Raw genomic sequence first — 16,726 nt, 5'->3', positions numbered from 1 at the left:
TATGAGAGATGATTTATTCTCAGTGTGGGCGACCGAAATATACATTTGCGAATTACTTAGGACCTCTATCCAGTCATGGCTGACGGAACAAGAGCACGCTACCCCTGTAAAGTAAATAAAGGGTTCCGCTCGAAATTTCATCCAAATTCCTGAGTTCGACAGAAACATTCCCAACTTCAACAAGATACACCTGAAGAAGGTTGGAGGTTATATCGCCCAAAACGTTGTGAAAATCACACTCAAGATGAGAACAGTAGTCCGATAAATAATAAGACAAATAAACAATCCTCATCTCAAAAATTCAGAAACGTCATACAATTAACCTTGTAAATAATGAATTTATTAAAACCATACATTAAACCTTGTAAATAATAATTTTTATTTCAACCATAGATTAAATCCTGTAAATGATAAACTTTATTGAAACTAGATTAGAACTTGTAAATGATAGTTTTAATTTGAATTATAGATAAGATCCTATGATTGTGCCATCTGGACACAGAAATCCATTATTGCCGACTATGCCCTAGCTTGGGATTAATCTATCTATATATCTATAAAAGTGAATGTGTCTGTGTGTTTGTCTGTGTACATTTCCCTATGCAATAACTCTGTCAATTTTTAGTCTACAGACTCGAAATTTGACATACAGGGTACTGAGATTTGGGAAAATCTATGTGATCGGTTTTCAGCCAGAAATTTCGCTGTTAAGGGGTCAAAGTTCAACGATTTGACCTTTGAGAACTCTACCAAATTCCTCCGACAATTTTGGGTCTACACACTTGAAATTTTAGATATAGGTTCTTTGGACATGGATCTAACTTAATAACTTGATTTGAGCCCAAAACAATAAATGTTAAGGTGTCATAATAGGGGTCAAAGTTAAAAAAAATTGACCGTTTTTTTTGTTTTTTTTTGCTCAACATACACCTCCAAACACCCGGGCAATGCCGGGTGTAAAATAAAAATGAAAATTTACTTACTTATAACGGGTTTGCATCCCAGCTCCACATGTGTGACTGCAATATCCCCAACTTGTCCATTCAGAGTACTGGCAGCCTAATAAGCAAAAGACAATATCAATTCAATGAGAAATAATACTAGCACTGTATTATGTTTATATGCATCCATATTTCAATTTGTTTGCGTGTTTTTACATTTCAGACTTATTTAAAAAAAAAAAAATCATCCAATTGCAAATGACAAAAAAAACTGTTGATTATCTGCAGCTAAATATTTTGGTATAATTAGAAAGTAAAGTCCAAAGAAAGAATTCCTAATCGTTATGTTCTACTCGCAATTCTCAGGATCAAACGTCAGCACACATCTGTCAGAAGTTACTTCTGCCAAAGAGACATGGCCTCTTTATGACACACAGGCTTTTTATTTGAAGAATAGACTGCATCTCATTTGCATATTTCCCCCAAATCTTGTTACCTCTTGTGACCACCACTTCATAAATAGCAGGAGCAGCCATTTTTTTCTCTTTTTCTTTATACTTTTCCTGAAACGGACAACATATTGTACAAGGTCAGGTTTGTAATACTTTTTAATCACATTGAAATTCAAACTTTACTCATTGCAAAATAAATTCTTCCAAAATCAGATATATATAGGATTCTGTTGCTGTTTACTTAAAATGACATTTTATTTATTTGAATAATATTAAACTAATAATCATTTTTAAAATAATGAAGATATTTAAAAGACAAATTCAAATTGTTAGAATAAAGAAATTAATTAAAATGTTTATTAAAAAAAAAAAAAAAAAAACACTAGCAGATATAAAGTGATCCCAAAAAGTACCACCTATCACACTCCTCTCTTGATGCTGTCCCGATTTGATCAGGATTAGTCTGGGCATTGTTTTGATGGACATTTTGATATAATCCTACAGATAAAATTCTGGGGTGTTAGAACCCATAAATGTGAAGTCTATTCAAGATCACACTTCCTACTAATGAGATGATCACCAAAGTATGTCTACAGCGATTTTAAAGAGTCATTTCAAGTACAGAGAGTTGATTTGTTCTGTTGTAATCATTGTTTATTCCTCACAACATGTCATCTGCCCAAGGCTGCCACAAACTTCTTAATAATCACGAGCATTCAGTATTCATCAACACAGTGATTCACATTCGAAACATATTAAACATTGATAAACCAAACAATGTAGTTTATACATATCAATAATGATTGGATTGTAGAAAGGATTGTGAATTTTATTAATGATTCATTTGTTTTTTAGGTTAGAGGGTGGTTGTCATCCTTTATTTTAAGTAAGAAGAGAAAGAAGATGGTAGGCAAGCAATCATGGAATTTCCACTGGATCCTGTTACTAATTTTAAATTTTCCAAGCTTCATACTTTATATATATATATATATATATATATATATATATATATATATATATATATATATATATATATATATATATATATATATATGCGTGTGAATATTTAGATTTGAAAAACTCTTTTGACATGACATTTGAGCAATATTTCGCTTGAACTAATAAAACTCTGACTTTTGTCTTTTAGTTCAGTGGCAAACAAGTAAGCAACAAATTTTTTTGTTCAACTTAAATTGAATTTCTGTTGACATTTTGAAGTTCTTAATGCATAAACCATAATTTTATTTATTGTCAACTTATTAGCAATAACTCAGAATATTCAAAATATATTGTAAAGTATCGGCAAGACGATGTATACTTGAGAGAACCCTCGTTGCCGTGAATGTTTGCGTAGTTGTAGAAGTAGCCTGCTCTATCCTCTTATGTAAGCGAGCGAGTCTACTTCTAGGGGGGTGGAGTGACGCCAAGATCTCTCCGGTCTTGTAACTCAGCGTCTTGGGTTCGATTCCACCTCTACAGAGATATATGGTAATTTTGAAATTACTTCTCAACAAACTTAATATGTTTTATCATAACAAAATAATACCATATGAGTTATAGCAAGTTAAATAATTAAAACAATGATTTCTTCTTTATTCTAAATTGAGCTACATAAATACATTTTCTAATTCCAAAGCTTTTTAATAAAAAAACTAACTGTAATAAAATCTGGATAATAAATAATTTATACTTACAATCAGCAGAAATTGGTGAACATTTTATATTACCATTATGACAAACACTGAAAGAAAAAAGAGATATCAATTTAATAGAAACAGTTAAATGCTATCTTTCCTTTTTATTTGACTAGCAGGGAGACCTGATGTTGTCCAGGATTGAATGAGGATCAACAAATGTTTCATCCTCCAATACTTTTATTGTCATCGAAATTGATGAAATCAAGCATTTTTTAATCAAATCAATTGATTGCCTGCTCTAGTTAGGCCCCCATCCCACTTCGTTGGGAGAAAGCTTCACATGCCTCCCTGCAGTGACTTAGTCACATTGCACTGTAGAGAATCTATTGCTGATTTTATAAAATTATTCGTAAATAATGGCTTCACTTAAAGTTTAAAATGCAAAAGTTAAGTATCATGGTTCAATTGTATTCTAAAAAGAAACATTCATTTCAAATGTGGCCCCTGCCTTATAAAAGAATCTACTGTTGATTTTATAGGCTGGCTCTTTCTGTTTTTGCGGTGGTGAAACTTCACAAATACACCCATGATGTTAGGTTGTATAAAAGTGTTATTTTTTGTCAAAATCGAACTTCCTTTTTTAATTGGATTTTCCCGATTATCGATTTGTGATATTTATCAGATGCATTCCGATACAAAACCTACGTAAGAACACTCCCAGACACATTAAGTACTTTCGTGCAAAATTTTTAAAAATCAGCCATGCTGTTTCTGAGTTCATACAGAACAAACACAAAGTTCCTTTTATATAAGAGTAGATAGATTATGATGAATCATAGTTAAGCTTAGAGATTTGCTATATGTCTGTCTGAAGCTATGTTAACACAACGGGATGTTCTTCAATCCCAAACTGCAGCAAACATCTCCAATTGTCCTGTTCTGCTGACACATTACAAATTGTACTGTGAATATTTTATCTGTCAGTTTCTTTTACTCCTTTCCTTCTTGTAGCAGTAATAATTGGAGGAATTTAAAAAGCAACAAATAAAGCGTTATTTATTTCTGGGGTTTAGTTTATTTTATCACAGCAATTTATAGCCATGTACATCTAGGTTGGCTGTAATTTCCTGCACTGCCCCCGTGGAAGTGGTGGACCTCAGAAAAGACGTCTGCTTTTTTGTGTCTGCTGATGTTATGAACCTAAAAGAAAGTAGAATTGATTTTTCTTCTCTGCCACTTACTTCCTCTCATGATGCAATATCCAGTGATGTAATCATAACTAGTTAGTAAACTTCTAATGGAATTTTCCACAACTCAAATCTTATACCACTCTAACCTTGCGCGGAAAACTACTGTTCATAACATTATTTTTACATACCTGTCTCTAATCTTGTTACAATATTACTATCCTTTAATACTCAAATCAGGAAGTGGAGAGTAGTGTAGTATATGTCTGTTCATCATGATATCCTCCCAGGTATTAACTCCTTCTTTAGGAGTGAGGTAGTGTAGTATATAATCATTCATCATATCATCTTCCAGGAATTACTTCCTCCTTTGGGAGAGGGGTAGTGTAATATCTGTTTTGTTATCATGATAACATTCTTCAAGGGATTGCCCTTTTTCTATTTTTATAAGAGTGTGTCAGTAGCATCTGTTGTTATGATACCATCCTCCCAGAGATTACCTCTTTCATTTTTTGTTGGGAACACGAGTGCAGTTATGTCCTACTGCTATGAAACCATTCTTCATATTAATAATTAACATTCTTATGCCATAAGATTAAAAGAGAGAATATGGACTAATTTGCTAAACAATTATCAAGAATAAAGAAAGTCAAATATCTAACAGATAAAGTTATCTTGTCATATTTTAAAAATCAGACCCAAATAGCATTTAAACTGACAAATCAAACTTTGCTTCCGACTAGTCAATTTTTATTTGTTATTGCTATACCATGTTATTGGCAATATAATAACATACTTTGTTACAATTTATTTCTTAAAAATTACTTAGTTTTGCCTAGACGGCTGCTAATATGAAGCACTTTTAAATAATCATTAAGAAATAAAAATCAGCAAGGAGGATAACTCATTTTAGATTGAAAAATAAAATAGGAGTTGTCTACCATATGTGCAATCACGTAAGTATTAAAAACTATACGACTATAATGCATCCTGATCAATGCCAGGTAAACACAGTTAGTTTTACATAACTTGGATTTACCAATCAACACATTTAATTTAAGAGTTAAAAATTAATAATTACCATGTTTGACATGACGGTGACCAATTAGTTTCAAAATTATTGAGTACCGCATTAGCTTTTGTGTCGTAGCAAGGACATTTTCTGCGAGGAACACAAGATCCAAGGTATAAGAATTGATTTAGTGGACATTTGCAGCCAGGTAAGCAAGCATCATTTTCCATACAAGAATCCACACCGAGCCGGAGGTCCATGCATGTTAGATTGCATCTGTTTGCACATTGGTTAAATACGAATGGCTTTTTACATTTTAAACCTGAAAAGTAATGGAATATTTCAAGTTACATAAAAGATGCAAATTTTTTGCAGCATTTATAATTTGAGATGAACTAAAATGATTCTATATATCTAGAGTTATATTTCTATCTGCCTGTGTGTCAAATTAAAACTCAGAAACTACAACAGATACACATGCAAACCTTACATATTTTGATTAAATGTAACCCCCAGACCGATTATAGTAAAAAGAAACTGTATCACGGGTCCTTGCAGCCTGTGACGTAGTGGTTAGAGTACTCAAAAAATCCAGTTGTAAAGTGATCTTCTCCTGAAGGTGTGGGTGACTAAAAAATACAATTGTGAATTACTGAGGACCTATATCCAATCATGGTTGATGGAACAAAAGCATGCTATCCCATGAAGTAAATAAAGGGTTCCATTCAAAATTCTTTGCAGATTCCTGAGTTAGACAGCAACATATCCAAGATATATCTGAAGAAGGGTGGAGATTATATCAACCGAAATGTTATGAAAATGCCACTGAAGATGAGAAAAGTAGTCGGAAGAATCCAAATAATACAGACTTTTTTAAAACTCTTATTTTCTTATTCAAGAACTCAAGCAACTGTAGATAACTAGTATAACTATATATGCTTATCTGAAAATTTAATATCTAGAAATTTATTGCAATATTAAATCCTTAAAAAAGTAAAATTCCTTATAGATCTAGTTTGTTGTCATGAAACTTGTTTTTTCTAACTAAAGTTGAATAAATTTTGTAATTAAAACTATGAGACATAGTATGGAATAAAAAATTAATGATTAATCTATTAGATCGTGAAATATTGAACACATTGCCATTATTATAAATGGTTGAAGTTATTTTTTTAAATAAATTTATATTATAAAAGAAATATAGAGAATCACAAGAGGAACAAAGAAAAATCACCTGAAATTTTTTTTCAAAGATAAAGATGTTTAAAACCAATAAATAAAAGAAAAGGTGGACAATAAATAAATCAATAAAATGATGATGATAAAAGCATAGCCAAATTAAACTCCGAAGATATCTATTGGAATATTCCAAACATTACATATAAAAACATTAAAAAGCGATATTTTTGCAGAACTTAAATGATAAATCTCTAACAAAACAAAACAAAATCAAAATTTGAAAATTGAGTAATAAAAGTCATCAGTAAAAAAAATAATAACTTTGCATTTAATTGTCATATTTCACCTCAAAGATTAAATTTTGAAAAATAGTTTATTATTAAATATTTTCTTGGTGTCAGATGACATTGGAAAATTTTTTTTAACTAATCCAAAATAAAATTTTTTTTAACTAATCCAAAATAAAATAAAAGCTCTCCTCCTCTCTTTTAACTAATCCAAAATAAAATACCAACCCGCATCATATACTAAAATCGATTGGAAATACAATTCGTATTTTTAACAACACAGAGCAATATTTGCCTTATATGACTGAGGAAACAGATTTTATTAGATATAGAGGTAATGAAACAGCTATTGATCACAAAGATCATAGGTTCAATTTTATAAGATTTATTCTTGAAAAACCAAAACAAACTTAACATTTTTTGTATCATTTAGTTATTCAGACTCCTATTTTCATCTTAATTATTATTATCACAACATTGGGAGGTGACGGTGGTCAAGTAATGACTGATGACCTAGGTGTTTCAAGTTTAAGTATAATTCATTCCACAAAAAAATCCCTTTCACTTAGGATGGTCCCTCCCATAAGTACTTGATGTCTTTCTAGAAATAATTCTAACTACAAAGATATCAGGGAAACTAATGCCAACAATAGAATCTTCACACTCATATGATGATGATCACAACATTTTGGCTGATGTATCTATCAACTTTCTTCAGATGTATCCTCTCAAACTTGAGAATCTTTATGTTGAACTTGGAAATCTATACAGAATTTCAAACTGAACCTTTATTTAATCAACAAGGGTAGAGTATTCTCAATCTATCAGCCAGGCACACATGGCACAATGGATAAAGATGGTAATTAATAAGTGATAGTCTTCAGGCGGTTGAAGGTTCAATCCTAACTACAGGTTGTTATATAATTAAAAATAACATAATACTTAATTCATTAAAATTGTTATTGCTGCTGCCATTATTATTATTGTTATTATTATTATTATTATTATTAATATAATTGTTATTATTATTATTATTATTATTAATATAATTGTTATTATTATTATTATTATTATTATTATTATTATTATTATTTCTGTTATCACATTTTTTGTCTGGCTGTTGTTATTGCCGATTTTATACTCATAGATGAAATGAACAATAGGCTCAGCATCTTCCTTTCTCAGTCTCCCAGCACTTTCCACAAGATTCTGGCAGTTTCCAACAAGGCTGTCTTTTGAAGTACAATGGATCCCAATTTTCTCAATCCACTTGTCAAATCCTTTTGCCACACTTCCCCAGGCCTCCCATCACAATAGCTACAACTACCTTTCATGATCTTTTTATCTCCTCCTTCAAGTTTTGGTATTTTTCAATTTTCTCCTTTTCTTTTATCTCCACATTCACATCAGCTGGCACTGATTATTGCTTTGTATTCGTTTTTTTTTCTAACAGGACTAAATTGGATCTCTTTGCTTCAGTCATATTATCACAATCCCACAATAATTTCACAGTATCACTCTCCACTACTCATTCTAGAACATGCTTGTACCATTTTTCACTGCATTCCAACCCACTTTTCTTGCATATATCCAAATTGACCTTTCTCACAATCTTGTCATGCCGTCTCTTGTACTCTTTTTGAGCTAACTTCTCACAACTACTGATGAGGTGTTGTACATTCTCACCATTCTGGTTACACAGTCAACCTAAGGGACTTTCAGCCATTTTATCAATCTAATACTTCACATAATTTGTTCTGAACATTTGTTCCAGTCCAGCATATATTATTAATATTGTCCCAACCTTCAAGTCACATTTTGACAACCATCGCCAAGGTTTTTCCTTGTCAACTGCCTCTGGCAGATCTCTACTGAATTGACCGTGCATTTTCTTCTCAATACACTTGTCTTCCATTTTTTGTTTATTTATTGCCTTATATTTCTTAAATTCATCATTATTATCATTATTATTTTTATTATCATTATTATTTTTATTATCATTATTATTTTTATTATCATTATTATTTTTATTATTATTAATTTTATTAAACTAGAGTTGTTTTTAGTCTGATGTTTCAATGATTTAACAGTCAAACAGGAACTGGCGTGAATAATGAACTACATGTAAAAATGTCTGTCAACATTTTTTGTTTCTATTTTTACATTTTATCTAGTGTTTATGTTTCTTAGGAATATTAATTTGCTTATAATTTCTTTGATTCTTTTCATTTCTGTTGTTTTTTTTTAATCTTCTGTGAGTTCTGTCATTTCCTTATCAATGGTTTCTATGATTTCAATATTTGGTACTTGTGCATCGTTTGAACCACACATGTAACTCAGCATTCGCTTGGCTTTCCCCAGAACATGACATCAACAGCTTGGGTTTAGCTACTGTCTGTAACATGGTGATTGGCCAATTACAATGCCATGTGTTTAGTTTCAACTTGATGAACAAGTGCTACTCCCAAGCAGCAGACAAGAAATTGGATAAATATTGGAAGAGAAAAAGAAAGGAAAAAAAAAAACACCATTTCTTACAGCCAGTCAGTCAGGAAGAGAAGTGCAGACACTGGACGCCATAATTGACTTGTCAACAGCAAAAACTACCGACAAAAACAATGCAATATGCAACATGTGGCCACAAGTGCAGCCTAGCAAAAAGAGGGAGCATTACTGACAGCTATGTGGATATGTATTTGGGACCCTATGCCAGTAAGTAGTGATTGAGTTGGCTAGAGTGAATTTTGGTGAAGGTCAGATTAGTGCATGTCAGGATAATCCAAATCTGTAAAACAAACAGTTCTCAGGGTTGAACAGAAGATGATTAATAGGGCAGGGTTAAAAAATCAAGCATGCTGGACAAAATATTGTCAAGCAATATGAGGAAGTGGTGATGTGACGTTTTTGAGGAGAAACAAAAGGATTTTAAAAATCTGTCTCGCTCTAGAAGTGGTGATAGTAGATGGCTCGATGATGTGAATAATCTAAGGCAAATGTCATATCAGTGTCTGCTCATCTAGAGGTGAACTCATTTTTCAAGTTAGAAAATTAAGTAAATAATTAATTAGTCATATTAGTCTCTTTCTCTCTGTCAGTAAATTCTCTTTCCAAGTGGAATCTTGAAAGCATAGAAGGGTCTCCCATGAACGAAAGGTTAAAAGGACGATCACGACCCACACATAAAAAGAGAATGAGAAGCGGCAACAATGAAAGAAAGACCGGCACATGTGGACATCCCGTGCACGTATGTATGAGAACATTTTATTTGAGTTCTTGATTGCTCACAAATGTAAACAAACATATGTTATCTATGCACTTATAAGAATAAATATGTGCAAATTGATTTCACATTTTAAAAAAATGTTAAATAACACTTGTTAATTGTTTTGTTTTTCACACTTTTATTTTATCTGATTTTTTTTTTGCATGGATATTTATTGTTTTCTGAACATTTAAGTGTTGCTGTTTTCTCCTTCACTTTGAGCAAATAATGGTACAAATGCACATAAACTAATGAATTACAAGTGGAAATGCATCCATTAAAAATTCATTTTAATTTTCTCATAATATTTTATCACTTCAAGGTGTAAGTACAATATTTAGAAATTGAAAAGATATTCACGTGAACCACAATTGGTTTTGTCATAGCCATCTGGGAAACAGGGTTGATACTGAATCGTTAAACCTTCACACGGCTGTTGTGAAGGTGTATCAGATGTACAAGTACGCTCTCTCTTCTTGACTCCAACAGTACACATCGATGTAGAAGAACATTTTGTCCATGTTTGCCAGGCTGTCCAAGAAACATCACCTATAACAGAGAAAGCCATTCCATACTTCTTTATTCATTTGTTTGTCAAGATTTGAAGTTGTTAACCATTTTATGCAGAGAACAATTTCATCATTATGTCATATCACTTACCTTATACTCTCCCACTTTATCAACCTCGCCTTTTGGTTTTTCGTTCTCCTCTTCCTCCTGCTACTACTAGAACTGTATATCAACCTGACTCATTCAATAAAATGCTTTCTTGAAAAGGCTACTAGATCCCACCCCCACACTGTAGAGATCCCTAGATGTAAAAGATCTTTTTACTCCAATAGTTTCTTCCCCAGAACCGCAAGACTCTGGAATTCCATTCCAGGTCCCTGCTTCCCCAACAGTACTGACGTGCAGAAGTTCAAGTGTAACGTGAACCGACACCTTGCTGCCCAAATCCCTACATAGTACCCCAGTAGTTGTTTCCCCTGATAGTAGCCCCTTACACCAAAGTGGCAATTGGCCTTGTTTGGGGTGAAAATGTAATAAAAAAAAAAAAAAAAGAAAAAAGTTTTTGAAATGAAACAATATATTGAAAACCTGAATATGCGAAAGATATCTTTAAATCTGCCACGAGTAAATAAGTATTCCTCATTTTCCATTCTAATATACACTGGCTTTTCTACGCATCTATTTACTACTAAACACTGTCACCAGTCAATCATCTATAAACATTGTCATGCCATCTGTCTTATTCCTTCCCACTTTATCAACCCCACTGTTGGGTCTTTCTCCAACTACTACTAGAAATGTGTATAAACCCGACTCTTTGAATTAAATGCTTTCTTGACAAATTTTTGCAAATGAAACTAAATATCAAGTTTTGATGAAAAAGTTGTCTTTGCAGATATGTATGCGAAAGGTATCTTTAAAGAGATCAGATGGGCATAAGGAAAATGGCATATTTTGTCGTAACACTGCTTAAATGTTCTTTTTTTCAATATGGCATTTGTAAAGTACTTTATAAATCTCTCTCTCTCTCTCTCTCTCTATATATATATATATATATATATATACACATACACATTTAAAACTTTGTCAGCATGGATTTTTTATTAAAAAAAGGATTGCGCAAAAATAATCTAACAATATTTTAATATTTAGCATTTAATATGTTTTAAAATTTGTTTTTTTTAAATGTTCATTTATTGTTGCTTAATCTAATGTTTTATAAAAATATTTTTTAAATAAAAAAATTAAACTATATTAAAAAAAAATTGTTTTTGATATTGGATTTTTTGCTACAAAATCCTTGATTTATTATAAGCCATAAAACCTGAAGTAAAAAGTAAAATAAAAGAATCTACATCGCTGCTCATTTTGGGATACCTTAAATCTATTTGGTCCATTTAAAAGAGAAACATTAAAAAATCTATTGGTATAAAAAAGAATAAGGAAAATATTCTTTGATATTTCCCTTTTCTTCCTCTAATACCCACTGCCTTTTCTATGCACTATTCAAAAATCTGCCACCAGTCAATTTATAAACATATGTTTAATGTTGTCCTACTACTTACTCCCTCCCACTTTATCAACCTAGCCTTTGAGTATTTCTTTTTCCCACAGCTACAACAACTGTATATCTACCTGACTCTGTTCAATAAAATGTTTCTTGACAAAGCTTTGTAAATTAAACAGATTATTGAAATTGAAATCTGTATGAACCTGTGTTAATTCTTTTTGTTCTATGTAGTCAGTCTATCCTCATTTTTTCTATAAATATGCGTATGCACCTGTGAAATTCTTAACAAACTCATACAAAATGTATTTTTGAATTGAGAACTCGTTTTGAGCTATATGTATCTGTATAAGCATCGGATTTAACCCAAGATGAACTATTGTTGTCACATCTGGGGAGCTGCCACATAGAGATGTTCTCAGTTCTTTCTAGTAGTCCCTTTCTCACAAAAGAGACATTGCTAGTTTTTTCTACTCTATCAGTATTTATATAGTAGGTGCTCGACTAAGTTTCATCGTTGCTTACCGCCTTCCTCCTTCACTCATAAGACCTCAGAAAGAATTTATCTTGTTTCAACACTTCAAATAACTAGTTTTTTCCTGATTGTATCTAAATTCAAACAGAACTTCCATAAACATAGTTTCTTTAGAAGAATTTCCCACCCATGGAACACATTACCGCAGGAATGTTTCCTTACAGACCATAACATGGTTCAATATAAACAAGTGTTTTTAATCTTTTCATATTATTATTGCATCATCCAATGGAAAATCTCACTAACCCGTATCCTCGAGTGAGTTTTGGCCTTGTTAAGTGGTGAAAAATGAATGAACAGCCTCATATTTACCTATGTAGACAAATAAACGTGGTTGCTTCAAAAATCAAATCTGTACCCAACACAAAAGTTGTGTAAACAAAATGTTTTGTGAATAGATGAAGGTGTCTCAAAATCAACCAACACCCATGATGTAAATGTCAAAGAATCACCTGTGATGTACATAAAAGTATCGTATAAAATAGTAAGATGCATTCAGGCTGATTTAAATGGTCAACCTCAAAGTTGACAAATGATTCATCATATGTAGCTCCATATAATACAAGGTGGAACAATAAAATTTATGACCTAGAAAAGACAACATGATTCCATTTTTTTGTTGTTGCAGACCACCTACTAGTTGACCTGCTGCGTACAAATCCCAAGAGCAATAGGAGCTTTCTATCATGTCTGAAAGTGACACAATGTTGAACAAGCGAGATCAAAAATAAAGCTCAACAAAGTTTCCGGTCATGGTTAATGTCTTTAGTGTAGTATCAAGTTAGGGCCACATCATGGCACATCATGGCTTCAAAGTCAACACGAAAGTGTACTTGGATATGCTGAAGAGTGTGGGGATTCCCTGGTGCAATCAGGTGGCCACTGGCAGACCCTGAGTGTGGCAGCAGGACTCGGCACCAGCCCACAAGTTCAAAGAGACCCAAGCTTGGCTTTAGAAGTAGTACTATAACTTTGTACTCTTATCTCACTGCCCCCACCCTTCCTTCTCCGACCTGAACTCGCCAGAATGACTTTGTTTGACCATATGTCGAGAACATCACCAACATAACCTCCCACAACACCAAAGTTGTGTCTTTCTTTCAGACCATTATGGGACCACAACACTAAGTGAGGATGAGTCACCCATATTGTAGAAATATGTTGATAACACTAGTATTTATCTTTGAATTGATGTTTTTAGAAAGTTGAAACAACAATTAGGCTTCTAATTTACAAGTAAGTTAGTCAGGCTCCATGGAGATCAATCTCAGCTACTCCTTTTTTTCAACATTAGATACATATCTATATATGATGAGAATAATGAAAATAGTATTCCAACAAGATAAAGAGATAAAAAAGGAACAAAACATTCATCCAGAAAAAGTCTTACAATAAAGATGAAATGTTGATGAATGTGTAACTTGGTTTGTTTCTTTTTTATCTCTATAGCTATATATCTCAATTGATATACTTTCTGACAAAACAAAATATTCGCTCTTTGACGGCCAACTGGGTTGGGTTTTGTCAAGGGAAGGGGTCTTTTTTTTCTGAACAAAGAATTTGGAAAGAAAATAACAACTAATTCATTGAGGAATCTGTTATGTGTGTGTTTATGTCCATCTAGAGAAGAATGAGTTGGAAAGGGAAGAGACAGAGGAAAACAGGAGGAGGAGGAAAGAGAAAGTTTAGAGAGACAAGTTTTAAGAGAAATTCTACAATATATCTACAGGCAAAACTAGTTTTGATTTAAAAACCAATTTGCTGATATAAGACTTTTGTTTTGTCAGAAAATATTTAAATTAAAATTGTTTTAGGATTACATGTTAGAATGTTAGGATCCATTGAACTTAAAGCACTTGAGGATGGCTATACAACCAAAATAAGTATTACATCTATCTATTCAAATGACAACTGCTTTTATTAAAGAAATTAGAATATATTCAACACCATGTATGCAGTCTGTACTTACTGATGCAGGGAGACATGTTGCAGTCATTCACATCTTTGACTGACTGGTTGCAAGGTTCACTGCCTTTACCTGGTGTCTTCTCTCTTTTTCTAAATCTGTAACCATTATCACAGGACTTTGAACACTCACTCCACGTGGTCCATTCTGAGTAAACACAGCCTGAGAAAAATAATAACTTGGAAAATAAGCATTTCAAATGTTTAACATTAAAAAAGAAAAAAAAAATTCTATAAATAACATGGAAAATTAACTGCTTAGAATTGGGAGAGATTTGATCCAAGACAATAGATCTGGCACACACATAAGTGATGAATATCCTTTACTGTAGGGCTTTATAACAATAATAAATAATTGAAAGGCACTTATTTCAAGACTTTCTACAGTTTCATTGTAAATCCAATTATCAGAAGTGCATTCCTATCTCATATTTCTGTATAGATTTGAATGTGAGCTCAAACCAACAATAATTCTCTATTTCTCTCTCTCTCGATATATATATATATATATATATATATATATACACACACACACACACACATTATGTGTGTGTGTGTGTGTGTGTGTGTGTGTGTATATATATAGATAGAGAGAGAGAGAGAGAGCGAAAACCCAAAGTAAATTAAGCAGGATACCGTAAAAACCTGTTAAAGTCATGTGATGAATCGCTAACAGCATTAAACCTATGGTCATGAGTAATTAAAAAGAACACATACTTTATTCGATTGTATATTGGTGAAAAGAAATTATATATATATATATATATATATATATATATATATAGATATATATATATATTGGCCTTTCACACACACATCAATGCCTCTGTTTCAGTCTCGAAAGACAAAGGAAACCCCTGTAGGGGCAACTGCGCATGTAATTGTAAGGCAAGAGTTGCGCAATCTCCAACCACACCTCTCCTGAATCGGTGCTGCTTGAGTTCAGAGGCAAGGAGAAGTCCAGGACAACTGGAAACAAGATAAACGGAGAGCACATACAGCACCTGGAAGTTGTAAATGGTCACCCATTTAGTATTAACCAGGTTCAATGTTGCTTAACTTCAGTGATCCACCGGGAACCAGTGCGTCACCTTGATCATACACACACACACACACACACACATATATATCAGGTTAAAGATATTTGAGAGTGACAACTAATGAATTTAATGAGGTCATTAAAAGTGCTCAATAAAAGAAGAGTAAAATATATTTTTATTAATATAAGCAAATTTACATGGTTGCGATACTAGACATGCTTATGTTTTGGACAAATGGTCGTTAAAACCAGAAGTCCTCGTCAGATGACTTAATAAGTGATTGTTTTCCACAGAAGAAACCAGTTCTCAAATAAAGCAAAAAGAAACAGTTCAATTTAGAAGATTCTAGATATGATTGTTGAAACAAATAGAGAAGCAACTGTTAAAAATGAATCATTTTATTGGAACTAAAAATATAGTAGTTAGAATCTGCTTTTTTCATTGTCTCTATATAAATGCTCTGGCATTATAGATTAATATCTACTGAGCTTTAACATTAACAGTTTAATGCCTATATATATATATATATATATATATATATATATATATATATATATATATATATATATGCTGCTTGGTTGAAGATGTCAGCGTTTGATGAGAGCGTGGAGGCCCCTCCATTACAAAAGACACACTAGAAAAAGCATTGAATTTTGCATCAAAATACAAAAAAATCAGCAATATAGAAATAGAAACCATCATGCATGCTAGGCAAACCCTCTTATTTTCTGAAGGGAAAACCTGGGTAAAAAAATCAAACCCAGAAGACCCATTTGATGTGGCAATGGAGGCCTACAATAGTGCAGACATTTGCAACTTAATAGGCCTATTCCTACTAGAGATTCTAAACAAAAAATTCCCAGACCACACATTCGGCCTGTATAGGGACGACGGCCTTTGTCTCTCATGCGATCACAACGGGATTAGCCTATATAAGCTTAGAAAGGATCTAACCAAAACTTTTCATCAACTAGGTTTTAAGATAACTATTAGCACCAACTTACACGAAGTGGACTTTCTAGACACAACTCTAAATCTAAATAATAAGACACATAGACCCTTCCACAAACCCAATGAGACACTCCGGTACATAAACAAAGAATCCTGTCAACCCCCTACGGTTTTCAAAAACATGGTTGCCAATATCAGCAAAAGGATCTCCATGCTCTTATCAAACGCCGACATCTTCAACCAAGCAGCCCCATATTACAA

The 16,726-nt window shown here is 32.6% G+C and overlaps 1 protein-coding gene across 1 annotated transcript in view; it reads right to left on the bottom strand.

The window, feature by feature from the left end:
• LOC145291527 (uncharacterized) overlaps window positions 1–16,726 on the bottom strand; it is a 1,250,821-nt gene that overhangs the window by 38,836 nt on the left and 1,195,259 nt on the right. The window contains exons 106-110 of the mRNA XM_080137518.1: window positions 14,479–14,637; window positions 10,318–10,506; window positions 5,299–5,551; window positions 3,088–3,134; window positions 984–1,059 (exon numbers count right to left, since the gene is read on the bottom strand). Coding sequence (XP_079993644.1) covers window positions 984–1,059; window positions 3,088–3,134; window positions 5,299–5,551; window positions 10,318–10,506; window positions 14,479–14,637 — 724 coding nt within the window. The remainder of the gene's footprint in view (window positions 1–983; window positions 1,060–3,087; window positions 3,135–5,298; window positions 5,552–10,317; window positions 10,507–14,478; window positions 14,638–16,726) is intronic.

The sequence above is a fragment of the Euprymna scolopes genome, chromosome 12 (genome assembly GCF_053919585.1).
Source record: "Euprymna scolopes isolate OS-2025 chromosome 12, ASM5391958v1, whole genome shotgun sequence".
Classification (NCBI taxonomy): domain Eukaryota; kingdom Metazoa; phylum Mollusca; class Cephalopoda; order Sepiida; family Sepiolidae; genus Euprymna; species Euprymna scolopes.
Note: the sequence above shows the minus strand (reverse complement) of the source record. Positions and strands in the feature narration are given on the sequence as shown.